At 46.2% G+C, this 20,114-nt stretch overlaps 1 protein-coding gene across 4 annotated transcripts in view; it reads left to right on the top strand.

The window, feature by feature from the left end:
- Window positions 1-20,114, top strand: part of jakmip2 (janus kinase and microtubule interacting protein 2) — a 277,735-nt gene that overhangs the window by 209,829 nt on the left and 47,792 nt on the right. For all 4 annotated transcript variants that reach the window (XM_087995064.1, XM_043704011.2, XM_087995065.1 and 1 more), the window contains 3 exons: window positions 1,663-1,725; window positions 6,936-7,034; window positions 10,812-10,910. In XM_087995064.1, coding sequence (XP_087851190.1) covers window positions 1,663-1,725; window positions 6,936-7,034; window positions 10,812-10,910 — 261 coding nt within the window. The remainder of the gene's footprint in view (window positions 1-1,662; window positions 1,726-6,935; window positions 7,035-10,811; window positions 10,911-20,114) is intronic.

The following is a 20,114-nucleotide window of genomic DNA, read 5'->3' as shown; positions in this document are numbered from 1 at the left end:
CATGTGCAGTAGGGTGAGTGCAGTGAAACACTTGCATTGTCACCACTTGTAGCCATTTAGGTACAAGATGCCTAGGTACCAATACTGCAGTATTTGTTACCGATTTGAAAGAATAGTAAATAAATGACCAGCGTAAGAATGAGGAGGGAAAAAAAGCACTCAAATTACAGTCCTTTCACCCCAGTCTGGCCCAGTACTGATCCTCCAGACCACACTGGGTCAAGTCTCCACACCATTTCAGGCTTCAAAAATCAAGGTCTTGTCTCCAGTCTACAAGGGTTTCCTCTCCCTGCAATGGCCTCTAGTCCAGGACTCGTCTACTCACGACGGCCTCTGGTCTGGGTCTCGTCTCCCCTTTGAAGGCCTCCAGCCGAGGACACTCCTCCCCATGACAGTCTCCAGTGTAGGGGCCCATTTCCCCACAATGTCTCCAGTCGGGGACTCCTCTACCCACACCAGCCTCCAGTCCAGGACTCGTCTCCCCGTGACAGTCTCCAGTCCAAGACCCATCTCTCCACACCAGCCTCCAGGCCAAGACCTGTCTCCCTACACCAGCCTCCAGGCCAAAACCCATCTCTCCACACCAGCCTCCAGGCCAAGACCCATCTCTCCACACCAGCCTCCAGGCCAAGACCTGTCTCCCTACACCAGCCTCCAGGCCAAAACCCATCTCCCCACACCAGCCTCCAGGCCAAAACCCATCTCCCCACACCAACCTCCAGGCCAAGACCCATCTCCCCACACCAGCCTCCAGGCCAAGACCCGTGTCCCCACACCAGCCTCCAGGCCAAGACCCGTCTCCCCACAATCGTCTCTAGTCTGGGACTCACCTTCTCACAATGGCCTTTGGCCCAGGAGTCACCTCCAGAACTCGCAGCCCCCACACAGGCTTCTGGTCCAGGCCTTGCCCCCTCCATTCCCCTCCGCATAAGTTTAAAATGTTAAAAGTGTGAACAAAAAAAAACCAAAAAGAGAAAGAAGAAGAGAAAAAGAGAAAAAAAACGGGGGGGGGGAGCAGACTATGCCGCCATCTTGTTTCCATGGTGAACGGCAGCTGGGAAACCTGTGGATTTGCAGCATTGGATCTTCCCCATTTCCAGTTAAAAGGATAGGGCAACCAAGACACTTAAGTAGTAATAAGCTGTCCAAAATTATGCTAGCTGCTGTTGATAAACTTCCCCCTCCCCATTTGACTATTAATTCCAGCATTATCAACTGCTAGTATAATCATTTTTTTATTTTGCTTCCATCTCACTGGATTCCACGTAGCATGCCTTGGCTGAAATTGGCAAAGTCACATGCTCTTCCCCGTTCACTAACGTTGCGCTTCATCATAGATTGTCAGGTTTTATAAGGTTCATGAGAGCAGAACTTGACCCTCTATCAAAGATCTGCAAATGCACTGTCCTCATTTCTCTCGATCTACTCAGTGCCAATATCCTCAATGAATTAACGAAAAAACCTTTTGTTCAGAATTGGAGGGCAGAACCTCAAGGAATATAGAGGGGCTTAGGATTGCATGGAACCCAAACACAGAAATACTGGAGAGGCTTCTTTAAAAGTAACTTGCTCAAGAAGTCATTCCTACTGCTGAAATGAATCTCATTTCTGGAGGAATTTATTCTAATACTCTTCTATTTTTGTTCTCTCTGGCCAAAACAGGATTCGAAATGGATTGAAGAAAAGCAACTGTTTATGAGAAGAAATCAGGAACTTTTAGATAAGGTACTGTTATGACACGGGATAGACCCTCCTACTTAAGTTAAACCAGCAACGCAGAAAAGGTTATCCCATGCAGTAATCTGTGAAAATTCGAGAGGCCAAGAACTATTTCAAGTAAAAATTAACAACTTTATTTCTTAAGGTGTAACAGAGAATAATTAACTAACAACTATTTACAACTCCTTCCTCTAACCTATCTTTTGCCTTCCCCTTCTACAGTACTAGTCTGATAAAAACACCCGACTAAGATTTACCAAAAATTCAAGTTTTCAGAAAACAGGCCAGGTATCGAATCTTCTCTTCCTCGGTCTTCTTTTCTTATTCTTAGGGATTTCTGCTTCACACGTTTCTGATCGATAAAGGCATCTTTGAGAGAGCTTTTCTCTGGGCGGTCTGCAGGTGCTGGTGGCTTGGCAGTTCTCCTCTCAACTGTTCCATTTTCCCCAGTCTTGTAACCCTAAAAGTATTAGATTGTGTCATTGGCTTTTAAGATTGTCAATATACTCAATTCAAACTTGATTGCAGTTTGTTTCTTTTGGGTATAATTTAAATTGATTGGCCTAATCCAAATCTGTTTTGTTGTTTCCAGGCAACCAGCTACCCTAGCTACTGAACCACATGTTACATTATACAGGGGAACATCGATTATTTGAATACCAATTATCCGAAAATCGGATTATCCGAAGGAGATCTCGAGATCCTGACAGAAACATTACATCAAAGACGTGTGTCCAACACTGATCATGTCTTTTGTTTACAATGATTAAAAGTGCTGCCCGGAATAGTCCTGGACTGATGGGAGCGCAGGCACTTTCTGTAAATGACTGACCTCCCACCCCCTCTCTCTCTCTCTTCCCACACTTTCCCTGGGGTTCTACACAGTGGTGAGCCCTAAATCCCCCTTCCCCAGATAATCTCTCTAACATTGTTCTGTACAGGGCAGAGATGGAACCTGTCAAAAAGTTGCAATAAAATGTCTTGTGTGTATGTGTGTGCGCACGCATGCGTGCACTATTTGGAGACTCACCCCCTAGAAGGCAGTAGCAGTAGCAGCAGCAGCAGCAGTCTTGTTGGTGTCCAGTCTGCTTATCCCGGAGGGGGGTTGGGGGTGGACGGGAGGGAGGGGAGTGGGCGGGGGCGGTGTTTGGGGCGGACAGGAGTGCAGTGTTGGTCAGGGTTTGGGGACGGGCATGGGGCGGTTTTGGACGGGATTTGGGGGGTGGGTGAGGGCTCGCGCAAACTATGATGCTGCTAGTCTCCTGAATGGGGAACAGACTGAATAGAAAACTCCGAGTCCTAGAGGAAAGGCATTGAATCAATTACCTGAATAATCAATTATCCAAACAAAATAGTGACCTCCCATCTCGTTCAGCTAATCGAGGTTCCTCTGTATTTTGTTCAGAACACTTGGTGCTGTCAGATAGTCCTGCTAGCTTTTAACTCTCTTAAAGGTGCAGTGAACTCACATCTTCATAACGGTACCACTCGCATGGTTCTTGCTTTTGAATCTCTTGCAGGCATTATAACATTTTTAGCTGAGCTGTTTGGAAATGTTCATTTAATTCTAAATACTTTGGTGGTCTCAAACTTGTCAGCTCTTTTGCTGAGCGCTTCTGGGCTATCAATCTCAAACAACGTATCTGCATATAAGTGCTTTATCTTCCTGGTGTAATTAATCAGCTGGCTGCATTGAGTATTTAGAGAAACAGCTGGAAAAACTGAGGAAGGATCATTCAAACCAAAAGGTTAATTCTGATTTCTCTCCACAGATGCTATCAGACCTGCTAATCTTTTCCAGCAATTTCTGTTTGTGTTTCTGATTTACAACATTTGGACTTGTTTCCATTTTTAGACTATTTAGAGCCCATTTTCCCTGTTTAATGTTTGGATTATTTGAGACCAACATCCCTATTTCTATGTTCTTGCTCTGATCAAAGGAAACTCGAAAAAAACATAAGAATCATAATTCCCTCACCGTGGAAACAGGCCCTTGGGCCCAATAAGTCCACAACGGGCCCTCCGAGGCGTATCCCACCCAAATCCATTACAATAGACAATAGACAGACAATAGACAATAGGTGCAGGAGTAGGCCATTCAGCCCTTCGAGCCTGCACTGCCATTCAATATAATCATGGCTGATCATTCCTAATCAGTATCCTGTTCCTGCCTTATCTCCATAACCCTTGATTCCACTATCTTTGAGAGCTCTATCCAACTCTTTCTTAAATTAATCCAGAGACTGGGCATCCACTGCCCTCTGGGGCAGAGCATTCCACACACCTACCACTCTCTGGGTGAAGAAGTTTCTCCTGAGCTCTGTCCTAAATGGTCTACCCCGTATTTTTAAGCTGTGTCCTCTGGTTCGGCACTCACCCATCAGTGGAAATATGTTTCCTACTGCCAGAGTGTCCAATCCTTTCATAATCTTATACGTCTCAATCAGATCCCCTCTCAATCTTCGAAACGCAAGGGTATACAAGCCCAGTCGCTTCAGTCTTTCAGTGTAAGGTAATCCTGCCATTCCAGGAATTGACCTCATGAACGTACGCTGCACTCCCTCAATAGCCAGAATGTCTTTTCTCAAATTTGGACACCAGAACTGCACACAGTACTCCAGGTGTGGTCTCACCAGGGCCCAGTACAGCTGCAGAAACACCCCTTTACCCTTCATTTATCCCTAACTAGTGCACCTAACCTACATATCCCTGAACGCTATGGTCAATTTAGCATGGGCAATCCACCTAACCTGCACATCCAGTGTGGGAGGAAACTGGAGCACCTGAAGGAAATCCATGCAGACACAGGGAAAATGTGCAAACTCCACACAGACAGTCACCCGAGGGTGGAATCGAACCCGAGTCCCCGGTGCTGTGAGGCAGCAGTGTTAACCAGTGAGCCATTGTGCCACCCTAAACATGATTTAACTAGTTAATGATTGTTCACCATTGTGGTACAATTATTTGGAATTTATTGATTGTCTGTACTTGCCGTTTCCTCTGGATTGATAATTACTTGTGTGCACATTTTGTGTGCATGAGGGCTGTTTTTGCCACATCTTGCCTGTACTGTTGTAGATAGCCCTACATAATGAGGACTCTTCCACTCCTCAGGAGCAAGAGGCAAGTCGGGATTGCTATCCCTTCCCCCATGACTCCGCACTCTTTGGGCAAACTGGTCATGTGGTTAAACATTGTCTGGACAAAACATGAAGGATTTGCACACTGCTAATGATAAATTTATTATACTGCCAACTGCAGGTACACATGGAACGATAAAGAGTCGAGTCTATGGCAGACAATAACCTTTGCGCAGTGGCATGATTAGTAATAATTGCTGCTTGCTATTGTGATACATGTCATTGAGAAAGTGATGACAAGCTTTCCAAAACAAATCTGCAAGAACTGCGGATGCTGTAAATCAGAAACAGAAACAGAAATTGCTGGAAAAGCTCAGCAGATCTGGCAGCACCTGTGGGGAGAAATCAGAGTTAACGTTTCCGGTTCTGAGGAAGGGCCACTTGAGCCAAAATGCAACACTGATTTCTCTCCACAGATGCTGCCAGACCTTATGACAAGTTTTTATTTTGATTGAAGCAGTTGGATTTAGCAAATATGTAAAAAAGAAAGATTTAGCCTGCACGTAAAAGTCAGGCTATTTCTCCTCATATTAAGTAATCTTATCTTGTATTTTCAGTCCAATCCCTTCACGGAACCATTGAGGAACCCTTGCCATGTATAACTATTTTATGGAGGTTTTGTTGTTTTCTTTGGTGTGACTATGTTGAAGTGGGTTTTGTTCCTGGTGTGTGGAAGAGCCTGTGTCCCAGTCACCTCCTGGACACTGGAGATCTGGCTTTTGAGGTCCAAACAGCCCATGTAGTTATACGGTCGGGTTCTATCCTGTTGGTGTGGTGTGGACCTGGAAGGCAGTAAAGCTTTGCTTTTCGAAGTCTCACCTCAGTGGCAAACACATCCTGAATCAGAGCGTCAAGAGTAAACAGAACCAACAGTTTGAGAGTCATTCAAATGAATGAAATGTTAAGAATTTCTGCTGTTCATTTGCCATCCGTTAAAAGAAACAAAATTTGAATCTGATGATGAAAATCTGAGTTAAAAAACTTGATTGATGGAGAACATAGTGACTCTAAACTGACTCTACTCTTTATCATTCCATGTGTAACTGCAGTACAATGAATTAATAATTGTTGTTAATAACCCAACTATAGTAGATCCCTGTACCTGTGGGGAGTACGTTTCAAGACCAACCACGGGATCCCAAAACTGCGGATTGGAGTGGACCCATTCATTTAAATGGGAAATAAACCTTCCCAGCAGCCTCCTGGTCTCTGGTTCTGGAACATTCCCTTTTATATGTTTGGGCCACGGTAAGCCGCAGGTAATTGAAACTGCAGGTGACAGGACCCGCGGATACGGGGATCGCCCTGTATTTACTAATGTCCTTTAGAGAGGATATTTACTGTCCTGTCCTGGTCTGGCCTACATGTGACCCATTGCTAACTGTCCTCTGGGCAATTAAGGATGGGAATCAGTGCTGACCTAGCCAGCAATGTCCATATCCCATGAAGAAGTGAAAAAGAATTGAACAAAGAGTGGCGAGGGAGGTGGCAGGCTCATGACTACTCAGGTAGAACATTCTTTCTTACACGTGGCCCCTTGAACATGGAAACACGTGGTCCGTAAACAGAAATATTTGGAAGGCCTTGTGTGTGGGAGAGTGATATACTCTTTGTTGCGTTCCAGGGAAGAGCAGAAATGTTATTACAGAAATGAAATGCTCTGCCTGCTGCTACATAAATTATAGGTTCAGCAAAGCTATTCTTTGATTCATTGCCATTGCCATGAGATTAATTTTGAGTTAGATTCTGAACAAAGCCATCCATTTCATCAGAAATTGCTGGAAAAGCATTTTCATGTTTTGTAAAGGTTAGCTGTTAGCTTTTAAAGCTATATCAATACACAATTGTTGAAGGAATGTGGTATTCAACACAAGATGCAAACCAAACAGACATCCCTTTCATCACATTTGTATTGTGATTTGTATTGTGACAGAATCTGACTTGTTAACCTTAAGTACACAAGGGAAAGCTTCTCGAAAGCTGCTCGTGTGCACAACAGTGCCACTCTCTCACTAACAAGTGGGAAGAGATCAGCTCCAGTGAGTTACATTGAAATTTCACCATCATTTCTTCCAGATTGAGAAACTGGATGCCGAGGTAGCCCAGCTGCAGCAAGAAGTTCAGGACTCCCGGGATCAGAACGAGTTGTTAGAATTCCGCATCCTGGAACTCGAGGTGAAATGATGTTGCTTTTGAATGTTGTGTGGAACAATGATCCAATATTTATAGACTCATAGAGAACTATGGCACAGAAACAGACCCTTCGGTCCAACTCGTCCATGCCGACCAGATGTCCTAACCTAACCTGGTCCCATTTGCCAGCACCCAGCCCATATCCCTTCAAACCCTTCCTATTCATAAACCCATCCTGATGCCTTTTAAATGTTGTAATTGTACCAGCCTCCACCACTTCCTCTGGCAGCTCATTCCATACACGCACCACCCTCTGTGTGAAAAGGTTGCCCCTTATGTCTCTTATTTATTTCTCCTCTCACCCTAAATCAAGCCCTCTAGTTCTGGTTTCCCCTAACCCTGGGAAAAGACTTTGCCCATTTACCCTATCCATGCCCCTCATGATTTGATAAACCTCTATCATGTCACCCCCTCAGCCTCCGACACGCCAGGGAAAATAGCCCCTTCCTCTCCCTTTAGCTCAAGTCCACCAACCCTGGCAACATATTTGTAAATCTTTTCTGGACACTTTTCAAGTTTCACTATTTGAGAGATTTTTACCATCCATATTTCAGGGGAGGAATTACCTCGTGTAAATTGGGTTTTCGCTGGTTGACAGGGCAAAGCTAAAACAAATCAAGAACATTAGGAACAGAGGGAGGCCTCCCCTCCCACACACTCCTTTATTGCAGCTGTGTTGATGCTAATCCAAACCTCAAGATGGTTAGCACATGAACAGAGGATGGCTTTGTGTGGTGAGGTGGAAGTGGGATGGGAAAAGATGATGCTTCAGGGTTTCTTCTGAATTTAACTTGATAGAGAATGGCAGCATTGCTGTACAGCCGCAGTAAGGAAAGGATCATTCAGCTGATTCAGCTTATCCCACTCAATTGTGTTGCTTTGTCTATCAATAGATAAACACCTTCAACCCAAGCTGAGAGCGTTTGATCTCACCGAATCCTTACAGTGCGGAAAGAGGCAATTCGGCCCATCAAGTCCACACCGACCCTCCAAAGAGCATCCAACCCAGATCCCTATCGTATCCCTATAACCCTGCATTTCCCGTGGCTAATCCACTTAACTTATACATTGCTGGATGCTATTGTTGATTTAATATGGCCAATCCACTTAGCCTGCACATCTTTGGATTGTGGGAGGAAACCAGTGCACCCGAGGACACCTGCTAGACACTGGGAGAATGTCCACACAGACAATTACTCAAGGCTAGAATCGAACCTGGGTCCATGGCACTATGAGGCAACAGTGCTAACCACTGAGCCACTGTGCTGCCCCTTAGAAAAGATGCAAGTTCAAAAACTAGCACTGACTAACTTGGTAGAGTGTCATTCAGATTGTTGAGGTTATACAAAGGATGTTGAGGCTTTGGAGAGGATGCAAAAGAGATGTTGCCTGGAGATGTTGAACAAACTTTCACTTGAACATCGGAGGCTGAGGGGGGACCTGATAGAAGTGTACAAAATTACAAGAGGTAAGGATAAGGTATATATTCGAATCTTTTTCGCAGGTTGAAATATCAAATACTGGGGAGCATAGGTTTAAGGTAAGAGGGTTAAGTTTAAAGGAGATGTGTCAGGGAAGTTTTTTTTGGACAGAGGGTGGTGGGTGCCTGGAACCCACTACCAGGGGAGGGGGTAGAAGAAGACATGTTAGCAGTGTTTAAGAGGCACTTGAACAGGAGAGAATAGAGAGATGCAAACCATGTGCAGGCAAATGGGATTAGTTTAGAGTGGTGTCATGGTTGACCTAGACAGGGTGGGCTGAAGGATCTGTTCCTGTACTGTACTGTTCTGTCTTCTAAAAGCATGGAGTACAATGGTGCACACATGTGCAGCATCAGAGAGATGTAATCAGCTTAGGGGATTGACCTACACTCCATTTGCTCGCCAGTCTGAGATGCATGGAGCAGATGGAGACTACAGTAGACCTTCTGCCAGTGGGAGTAACTGGATAGAGTGATGCCTGACTGTAGTTGGCCACTGGAGACATTAACAACAATGGGATGGGACAGTGTAACTACCTTATCCACTGGGCTCTGGATTAGAGTGGTGCTGGAAAAGCACCGCAGTTCAGACAGCATCCACTGGGCGTCTCACCAGGCAGGTTTAAAATAAAAGTGCAGGGAGAGGCAGACTTCATTATATAGTTCAAGGGAGCAAGGTGAAAATTTTCAATGACAATCAGCAGAACGTCGAGGGGTGGATTTTCAACTGGGTCAGGGCTAAGATTGGAGGAAGGCCTCCACACAATTTTGAGCTGCCAACATTCATGCCAGTTCCACGCCACTATGGCACCTGAACCTTTTTGAATGAGAGAAGCTCAGAGAGCTGTCAAGTTGGGACAAGTCATGCCCATTTCAGGGCCTACTAAGAGAGGCAGCTCATGTTGACCAGGACCACACCCAGACTAGGGTAGGCTCAGGGCGGAAAGTAAGAGTCACGTATTTTGAAAACTCAAGCGTGCCATTGGTTGTTTTGCAGGGTCACCTCATCTCCTATTGTCACATTCTCATGCAAAGCTTCCTGATGAAGGGCTTATGCCCAAAATGTTGACTCTCCTGCTCCTCAGATGCTGCCAGACTGGCTGTGCTTTTCCAGCACCACACTCGTCGACTCTGATCTCCAGCATCTGCAGTCCTCACTTTTTCCGATATTGTATGGTCTAAATGTAGAAATATGCATAACATTAGATAAACTGATGACAATAACATTGTTGTTTCTGAATTTTACTCCATTCACTTCCCAGTCTGAGATGTATGAAACAGATGGAGGCTGTCGTAGACCTTCATTCGAAGAGTTATTACAGTTTTTCTTAAATTCACATTACTGGCAAACTGCTTTGAGTATTTTATTTAAATGCAAATTCTTTTCTCCCCCCTCCCTTGACAGATTGTGTTCTTCGCTGGCCTGATTTATTTAGCAGTAATGATAGCATTTGTGTGCTATGTACACTAGCTGTAAACGTGGATGGTCAGTGATATAGGGGTCAGTTAACTCACTTGGTTAAATGGCTAAAGTGTGGTGCATAATGAAGATGTCACTAAGTGTTCAATCCTTGCTCTGGCTGGGGTGGTCTACCTGTTTGCCATGTCCACGTTTAATGTGGGGTGTTGCCCCCATAGCTACATTAACCACTTGGTCTGTTTGTCTCTCGAACAGGGATAGGTGCCAATGATCCCTTTGTGGATTGTAGCTAATTATGGTCAGTGACGTCAGTCACTTTTCACACCCACAACCTAATGTGAACTCAGACCAGAACAATGAGACTAAAGTGTCCTTACTGTTATGACAGTTCCAAACACCCTGAGTGAAATTCGAATGAGCTGTCTTCTTGAAATTGAACACAATTTCTCAATTTCCCTGGAAGCCATCAAATGGTTGTTAATGTAAGAATTGGCAATGTCATGCTGGAACTGGAGACGTTGCCTTATTAACATGGGATTTGTTTCTTCCTGTAACGTCATCCAAGAGTGTTAAGAAACGCTTGCATTTTTGTAGCCTCCACATGATTCTCAGAAGCATCTGTTGGCATGCAGTGAATTGTTTCGAATTGCATACGTTGTTTTGACCTCAGTTTATTCCGCATTTAACCTGTACCATTGCTGTACTACAGGGCTCCGCAAAAATGTTTCTCCCTGGCCCCTCTGTTGACAGGGCACACCTTAATGGCGACATAAATGAAGCACTAATCTACAAGTTGTGGATTAACATGGAGCAATATGGTTGGATGGACAGTTTGTAATTGGCCTTTTTCTGTTCGCAGGAGAGGGAGAGAAGATCCCCAGCCTTTAACCTCCAGATCACTCCTTTCTCAGACGGTGTGAGTGCCCTTCAGATCTACTGTATGCAAGAAGGTGTTAAGGTACATGTTGACATACTTCTCAATCTAATTCTGTTTGAAAAATGTTATGGGTTGGAATCCTGAACAACCCGGGCTGTAGTAAGCTCTGTGGTAGACTTGCCTGTTGAAGCCTAACTTGACATAGAATCCCTGCAATATCTAAGCAGGCCATTTGGCCCGTCGAGTCCACACCGATCTTCGAAAGAACTCTCCCTCCCTGGGCAAACCCCCTCTCCCTATCCCTGCATTTCCCATGGCTAATCCACCTGGCTTACTCATCTCTAGACGCTACAGAGCAATTTGGCACAGCCAATCCACATAACCTTCACATCTTTGGAGTATGTGAGAAAACCTATACAGGAAACCTGCACATTCAACTACCCACGGGGAGAATGTGCAAACTCCACCCAGACAGCCTCCCAAGGCTGGACTCGAACCTTTGTCCCCAGTGCTGTGAGGCAGAAATGCTAACCACTGTGCCTCCCCAACATCGGGAGCAACACATTGCATCCTTTGTGCATCTGCTGTTTTGAAGACAAGCTTCTCGCCAGTTTTCAGTTAAGGGGGATCATAGCTTGTTAACTGCTTTATTAACTCCACAGTTCACCTCATCACTGTTCAGCTTTCTCTCTTGTCAAATCTGCCAAACAAGCTAGGTATTGAGAATTAGTGAATTTTGAGAAGATTTGTAGCTCAGGTTGAGGTTCTGAGAAAGAGCTGAAAATGTGTTGCTGGAAAAGCACAGCAGGTCAGGCAGCATCCAAGGAGCAGGAGAATTAACGTTTCGGGCATGAGCCCTTCTTCCTCCCTGTTCTGAGAAAGAGAACAGGATATGGCATCACCAACACAGGAAATGGCATCAACATGGGAAATGATGTCACGAACCCAAGGAAACCCAAATGCATAAATAGAAAAACGGGACATAAACCCCAGCACTTTGCCAGAGGTTCACTGATGATATTGCCTAGTATGGGGACAACATATCTAAAAACAAACCTTTTAGCTCCGTGAGCAAACTTACATCCAGAACATTAAGAATTCTTGACATGGAAAGCAGAGCAGATACCTGACAACTTCCACTCACCACTTATACCAAAACATGACCAGGCTGGACAGCAGACACTTACATTTCAAGGCACACTCAATGGGCATGGTAATCAAAGACATACAACCCATGTCCATGGACATTGACATCTGACGTGTGGTTCGCACAGCGCCAGGGACCTGGGTTCGATTCCACCCTTGGGCAAATGTGTGGAGTTTGCACATTCTCCCCATGTCTGCATGGGTTTGCTCCAGGTGTTCCGGCTTCCAGACATGTGGAGGTTAGATGGATTGTCCCAGCAAATGTGCCAGTAGTGTCCAGGGATGTGAAAGACTTGGTAGGTTAGCCATGGGAAATACAGAGTTACAGGGATGGGATAGTGGGTTAGGTCTGAGTGATATGATTAGATTCCCTAGTATGGAAACAGGCCATTTGGCCCAACAAGTCCACACCGACCCTCTGAAGAGGAACCCACCTAGACACATTCCCCCACCTTTTATTCACCCCTGACTAATGCGCCTAACCTACATACCCCTGAACACTATGGGCAATTTAGCATGGCCAATTCACCTGATCTGCACATCTTTGAATTGTGGGAGGAAACCAGAACACCCAGAGGAAACCCATGCAGACACGGGGAGAATGTGCAAACTCCACACAGACAGTTGCCCGAGGCTGGAATTGAACCTGGGTCTCTGGCGCTGTGAGGCAGCAATGCTAACCGCTGAGACACCATGCTGCCCTAGGATGCTCTTCGGCAGGTCAGTGTGGAATAGATGGGATGAATGGCCTGCCATCGCACTATCGGGATTGTATGATTTCATGTTTCAGCCTCTGAGAACCCTCATTACATGTCTCCGATCCACATAAAACAGGATGCTTCTGCATTTCAATACAATACCAGTACTCATCACTGTAATGCTGTATAACCCAGCTCATGGTCTGGACCAGGCTGCCTGTTTGCTTACTGTCACAGTGCTCACTCACTGACTTTGAGTCCACCTGGCTGCTTACCGCATACCTGCCTTGTATTGCCTTTCCTCTTCACACTTGAGCCTCTTAGCTAGAGATAGCAGGCTCACGGTACTGCTGCATTATCTTGCTGCTTAACACAGTCACAAAGCCAGGGTGTTGGCCATGGATGACACCAGACCTCAGTCAAGTCAAGTCAAGCCTTTGGTCAGGGGTTCCCAACACAATAATTGAAGAGCAGCCTCTGCTAGCAGTCCAGGGGCTTGGGCATGGTCAGTCAGCACTTGAAGTGGTCAGGGTCGGGATGATCTCCATGTAACAGGCCATATGTCAGGCAGCCCATCATCCACTTCAACTCTCTCCGCCCTCTTGTGGGCTGCGTTCCTCCTGTTATATGACGGGGATATACATCTTATATTTGAGTCTGTTTAAGACAGAGATGGGTAGGTTCTCGGGAATGAAAGGTTATGGGAAGTAGGTGGAAGAATGGGGTTGAGGAACTTATCAGTAATGATTGAATGGCAGAACAGATTCGATGGGCCGAATGGCCTAATTTCTGCTCCTCTGTAGTCTTATGTTTTAAGGGAGATGACAGTGGGTGGAACAGCTTTAACATTTGGTACAGATGGAGGAAGTGTACTGAGTGAGCGCGTAGGCAATGCAGAGGGTGTAAAACATTCATGGCGTTGGGGGTTTGGGTGGATGGGGGTGAGTGGGAGAGACATCACAGAAAAAAGTGAGAGTGCTTGAGCTTTAGATAGAAGCTGCTGAGATAGAATGAGTGTGAGTGATCAGAGAGGACGTGGTGGCACTGAAGCTGGCCGAGTGGAGAAGGGCATTGACCTTCTTCCTTCATTGCTCCGGCAGCTGGGTCTAGTCATTTTACAGATGGCACTGGTGTTAGGGACAGTGGTCCATTCCAGGGCATCCCAGCAGGTGCTGAGTTGTTCTAGGAATGATGCGCTAGGATGGGGGTGTTCTATGTCTGAGATACCATAGAACATAGAGTATAGAACAATACAGTGCAAAACAGGCCATTCGGCCCTCGATGTTGCACCGACCTGTGAACTCTTCTCAGCTCGTCCCCCTATGCTATCCCAAAATAATCTATGTGCTTATCTAAGGATTGTTTAAATCTCCCTAATATGGCTGAGTTGATTACATTAGCAGGTAGGGCATTCCATGCCCTTGAGGAGAAAGTGAGGTCTGCAGATGCTGGAGATCAGAGCTGAAAATTTGTGTTGCTGGAAAAGCGCAGCAGGTCAGGCAGCATCCAGGGAACAGGAGAATCGATGTTTCGGGCATAAGCCCTTCTTCAGGAATGAGGAAAGTTTGTCCAGCAGGCTAAGATAAAAGGTAGGGAGGAGGGACCTGGGGGAGGGGCGTTGGAAATGCGATAGGTGGAAAGAGGTCAAGGTGAGGGTGATAGGTCAGATTGGGGTGGGGGCGGAGAGGTCAGGAAGAAGATTGCAGGTTAGGAAGGCGGTGCTGTGTTCGATGGATTTGACTGAGACAAGGTGGGGGGAGGGGAAATGAGGAAACTGGTGAAATCCGAGTTCATCCCTTGTGGTTGGAGGGTTCCTAGGCGGAAGATGAGGCGCTCTTCCTCCAACCGTCGTGTTGTTGTGGTCTGGCGATGGAGGAGTCCAAAGACCTGCATATCCTTGGTGGAGTGGGAGGGGGAGTTGAAGTGTTGAGCCACAGGGTGGTTGGGTTGGTTGGTCCGGGTGTCCCAGAGGTGTTCTCTGAAACGCTCCGCAAGTAGGCGGCCTGTCTCCCCAATATAGAGGAGGCCACATCGGGTGCAGAGGATGCAATAGATGATGTGTGTGGAGGTGCAGGTGAATCTGTGGCGGATATGGAAGTTTCCTTTGGGGCCTTGGAGGGAGGTGAGGGGGAGGTGTGGGCGCAAGTCTTGCACCGCCTGCGGTTACAGGGGAAGGTGCCGGGAGTGGAGGTTGGGTTGGTGGGGGGTGTGGATCTGACGAGGGAGTCACGGAGGGAGTGGTCTTTACGGAATGCTGATAGGGGAGGGGAGGGAAATATATCCTTGGTGGTGGGGTCCGTTTGGAGGTGGCGGAAATGACGGCGGATGATGCGCTGTACATGGAGTTTGGTGGGGTGGTAGGTGAGGACCAGTGGGGTTCTGTCCTGTTGGCGGTTGGAGGGGCGGGGCTCAAGGGCGGAGGAGCGGGAAGTGGAAGAGATGCGGTGGAGGGCATCGTCGACCACATCGGGTGGAAATTGCGGTCCTTGAAGAAGGACCTTCTTTGGAGTGTTGTCATCCTGTTCCTAGTGGGTTTTGAGCCCAAATAGGCATATGGTACTAAACTGGCAGTGTGACCTGATAGAAGCCACAAAATGTTGCACCCTCATTTTTCTCAAATCAAAGCTAAATAAAAGGGCCCTGCACTTTGTGGAAATCCATGTTGTTAAACGGCCTGTGAATGGTGGCTGTTAACACTAAATCGGAAAATTTTCTTGGCACCCGTCACCCTGATTAATTCAGAACTTGTTATTTTTGGAGGATGTTTGTCATCATTGTGGAAGTGTGGATTGGTGTTAAGGAATGTGCTGGCTTAAGTAGAGTTTACTTTTCAATATTAACACTCGGGGGAGTAGATCTTTTTGCAGGCTGTGAACACTTGCTGAAAACATGTGCACATTCTCCCCTCAATAATTCACTTAGCTTCATGGTTAATATCTCAGTCGTGGCGGCTGTACAGGACGTTGGTTAGGCCACTTTTGGAATACTGTGTTCAATTCTGGTCTCCCTGCTTTCGGAAGGATGTTGCAAAACTTGAAAGGGTTTAGAAAAGATTTACAAGGATGTTGCCAGGGTTGGAGGGTTTGAGCTACAGGGAGAGGCTGAACAGGCTGGGACTGATTTCCCTGAAGCGCCGGAGGCTGAGGGGTGACCTTATAGAGGTTTATAAAATCATGAGGGGCATGGATAGGATAAATAGACAAGGTCTTTTTCCTAGCATGGGGGAGTCCAGAACTAGAGGGCATAGGTTTAAGGTGAGAGGGGAAAGATTTAAAAGGGACCGAAGGGGCAACGTTTTCATGCAGAGGGTGGGGCGTGTATGGAATGAGCTGCCAGAGAAAGTAATGGAGGCTGGTACAATTACAGCATTTAAAAGGCATCTAGATGGGTATATGAACAGGGAGGGTTTGGAGGGATATTAGCCAGGTGCTGGCAGGTGGGACCAGGTTAGGCTAGGATTTCTGGTCAGCATGGACGAGTCGGACCGAGGGTCTGTTTCCATGCTGTACATCTCTACGACTCTATGTCAGTGTCTGAATGCTGTGGATTCTTTGTTCGTTTGGGCTGTTTGGCAGCAGAGTTTTAGGTTCAAGAACAACTCCAGGAATTGAAGACGTTATCTGGAAGACTCGGCATTGTCAATTCTTGCCAAGTTCTTGACTGCCTGTTCCAGTGGTTCTGGGCGACATTAATATTCCCATGATGCTCAAAGAATAGCAGAGTTCCCAGCCAGTCAAACTGAACAGATGTAAATTGTCTAGCCATTTATATCATTGTCATTTGGGGTGGCACAGTGGCTCACTAGTTAGCACTGCTGCCTCACAGTGCCAGAGACCCCAGTTCGATTCCAGCCTCGGTTGACTTTCTGTGTGGAAGTTTGCACATTCTCCCCATATTTGCGTGGGTTTCCTTCAGTTGCTCCAATTTCCTGCCACAATCCAAAGATGTGAAGGTTAGGTGGATTGGCAATGCCAAATTGTCCCAGGGAGGTGCAGGCTCAGTGGGTTAGCCATGGGAAATGCAGGGATATGGTAGCAAGACGGGTCTGCGTGGGATGCTCTTTGGAGGGTTGACGTGAAGTCGATGGGCTGAGTGGCCTGCTTCCACATTGTGGGGTTTCTATGGATGTTGCAATTACCTCCATAATTACAGTTAGAGCACATTGAGGTAGTTCATAATTTAGGGACTGGATGGGAGTTGTAGTTAGTGTCTCTCAACCCCCTACTTTTTTATGTATGGTGGAGAATGGAGAGAACTGGAAATATTGAAAATAAAATTAATTTCAATTGCTTGGCCCATGTTACTCTGCAGTCAGTTCTGATGGAGACCAATTCCGGTGCTAACAGCCTCATTATTCCGGGGGAAACACAATCCTGTGTTGTCATCTGCACTGAAGGATTCTGTGATTCGGTCTGTTTGAACGTCGCCTGGACTTGAAATGAAACAAAAACTGAAATTGCTGGAGAAACTCCGCAGGTCTGGCAGCATTTGTGGACAGGGAAAGTAGAAATTAATGTTTCAAGTCCTGCTTCAGAATTTTGTTTTATTCTGTTGTGATGAAAGTCTGCTCTTGTACCTCATCATTGTGAATTCCATCAAGCAAAATGCACATTTTAGTGATTTAGTTTGGTAAGAGACTGGGGCTATCATGTTGGAGGAGTCGCTTCAACATAGAATCTCTACAATGTGGAAATAGGCCATTCGGCCCTTTGAGTCCACACTGATCCTCTGAAGAGCATCCCACCCAATCTCTGTAAATCTGCCTTTCCCATGGCTAACCCACCCAACAATCCATCTAACCTGGACTGTGGGAGGAAATCGGAGCAAACCCGCGCAGACCTGAGGAGAATGTGCAAATGCCACACCGAGGCTGGAATTGAACCTGGGACCCTGGCACTGTTAGGCTGCCGCGCTTACCACTGGGTCACCATGTCCAAGACAACTCGCCAACCCACCTCTACCCACAGCTTTTCAGATTCACCAGTTTTCCAAATGCTTCTGAGACGTTGGTGTGAGCACTGGAAAAGAAGGTCTGGGAATATTGCTAATTTACTGATATAGTTTCTGGAGACTTTGGGATTCCCTGTACCTGCCGACATCCTCAGCCCGTCGAATTGAGTTCTCGGCCCCAACCTTCAAAAGTGTTGAGCCCCCTTCGCATGGACGTAATTCTTCCGTCTCCCCTCTTGCTCGAGATATTTTCTCATCCACCCGTTCATTGCACTCCTCTGGAAAAGGTGGGTCTTGCACCCGGGCCTCCTGCCGTAGGGATAAGGATACTACCACCGTAGCCCTCATCCTACTTGATGTATGCTGTAGACTGAAATCAGGACTGTAGGGTGTGAACGACTTGAAGATGGTTCTGAATGATGATTTCCTTTGATTTCACTGGGCCTGCAGCTCGGTAAGGAGACCAAAACTGTAAACTGTACTCTCGGTATGGCCTCATGCTGCAGCTGTATAAGGTTGAATACTGTGTCCAGTTTTAGTCTCCTTACTTGAGAAAGGATGCGCTGGCGCTGGAGGGAGTTCACTAGTTTGATTCAGGAGTTGAGAGGGTTGGCTTATGAGGAGAGATTGAGTAGACTGACTGTGCTCACTGGAATTTAGAAAAATGAGGGGGGAATCTTATAGAAACATATCAAATGATGAAAGGAATAGATAAGATAGAAGCAGGGAGGTTGTTTCCACTGGCAGGTGAAACTAGAACTAGGGGGCATTGCCTCAAAACAATGGGGAGCAGATGAGTTGAGGAGGAACTTCTTCACCCAAAGGGTTGTGAATCTGTGGAATTCCCTGCCCAGTGAAGCAGTTGAGGCTGTGTCACTGCATATTTTTAAGGCAAAGATAGATTTTTCAGCAGCAAAGGAATTCTGGGTTATGGTGAGCGGGCAGGTAGGTGGAGCTGAGTCATAAAGTCAGAGAGATGTACAGCATGGAAGCAGACCCTTCAGTCCAGCTCGTCCATGCCGACCAAAGATCAGTCAGGATTTTGTTGAATGGTGGAGCAGGCTTGATGGGCCGAATGGCCTACTCCTGCTCCTACTTTCTTATGTTCTTATGTGGCTGTTCATACTGAGATACATGACAATGTGCATCAGCAAACACTTGCTGCTGTGTGCCAGTTTGAAGTGAAGGGAGTAATAGAATGCATATTTGGAATGATGCTGGCATCACCTGCAAATATCAGTGAAATGCTGAGCCCCCTTTTATGGTGTGTAAGATCTGGGCTCCTGGTTGTTGCTATCCTGAGATTTTGCCCTGAGTACTCAGGAAATATTATGTTCTTCACCTGTATCTTCCTCCAGCTTCCATCCAATGTGCAATCAGGCTTCTTAAATACACTGCCAAGGGTTCCAGTGTTGATGATTACAGAGAGCTCCATTGTGGCTGACCTGGTTAGGTTACAGACTGACCATCTTCCAAACGTTTCACCTCTTGATCAGCGAGGGCTGCAGATGCAAGAGAATTCCAACAGGTCTCCTTCCATCCCATCTCAGGGCAATATCTTTGACCTTTCACTGTCGCTGGTATGAAGTCCTGGAGCAGAGATTAGAGTGGTACTGGAAAAGCACAGCCGGTCAGGCAGCATCCGAGGAGCAGGAAAATTGACATTTTGGGCAAAAGCCCTTCATCAGGAATTCTGTTCTTTTGCCTGAAACATTGATTTTCCTGCTCCTCAGATGCTGCTTGACCTGCTGTGCTTTTCCAGCACCACTCTAATCTTGACTCTAATCTCCAGCATCTACAGTACCCACTTCCACCTGAAGCCTTGAAGCAGCCTTCCTGACTGTACACCATATCGTCGTACAGCACAGAAACAGACCCTTCGGTCCAGCCAGTCCATGACAAACATAATCCCAAACTAAACTAGCCCCATCTGCCTGCTCCTGCTCCATATCCCTTCAAACATTTCCTATTCATGTACTCACCCAAACATTGTAACTATACCCACATTCACCACATCCTCATGAAGTTCACTCCATACACAAACCACCTTCTATGTAATATGTTGCCCCGCATGTCTTTTTAAAATCTCTCTCCTCTCACCTTAAAAAAAAATCCCTCTATCTTGAAATCCCCCATCCTGGCGAAAATACACCTACTATTAACCGTATCTATTCCTTTCATGATTTTATAATCCTTGATAAGGTCACCTCTCACCTCCTACATTTGAGTGTGAAAAGGCCCAGTGTATCCAGCCTCTCCTTATAACTCAATCCTTCCATACCTGTCAACATCCTGGAGAATTTCTTCTGAATCCTCTCCAGTTTAATAGCATCCTTTCTATAACTGGGTGACCTGAAAAGGACGCAGTATTCCAGAAGAGGTCTCACCAATGTCCTGTAAAACCTCAACATGTCTTCCCAACTCCTATACTCAAAGAACTGAGCACAGAGGGCAAGCATGCTAAATGCCTTTTTAACCACGTTGTCTACTT

The sequence above is a fragment of the Chiloscyllium plagiosum genome, unplaced genomic scaffold (genome assembly GCF_037043375.1).
Source record: "Chiloscyllium plagiosum isolate Xiang-an unplaced genomic scaffold, Cpla_swu_hap1 HiC_scaffold_16, whole genome shotgun sequence".
In the NCBI taxonomy this organism is placed as follows: Eukaryota; Metazoa; Chordata; class Chondrichthyes; order Orectolobiformes; family Hemiscylliidae; genus Chiloscyllium; species Chiloscyllium plagiosum.
Note: the sequence above shows the minus strand (reverse complement) of the source record. Positions and strands in the feature narration are given on the sequence as shown.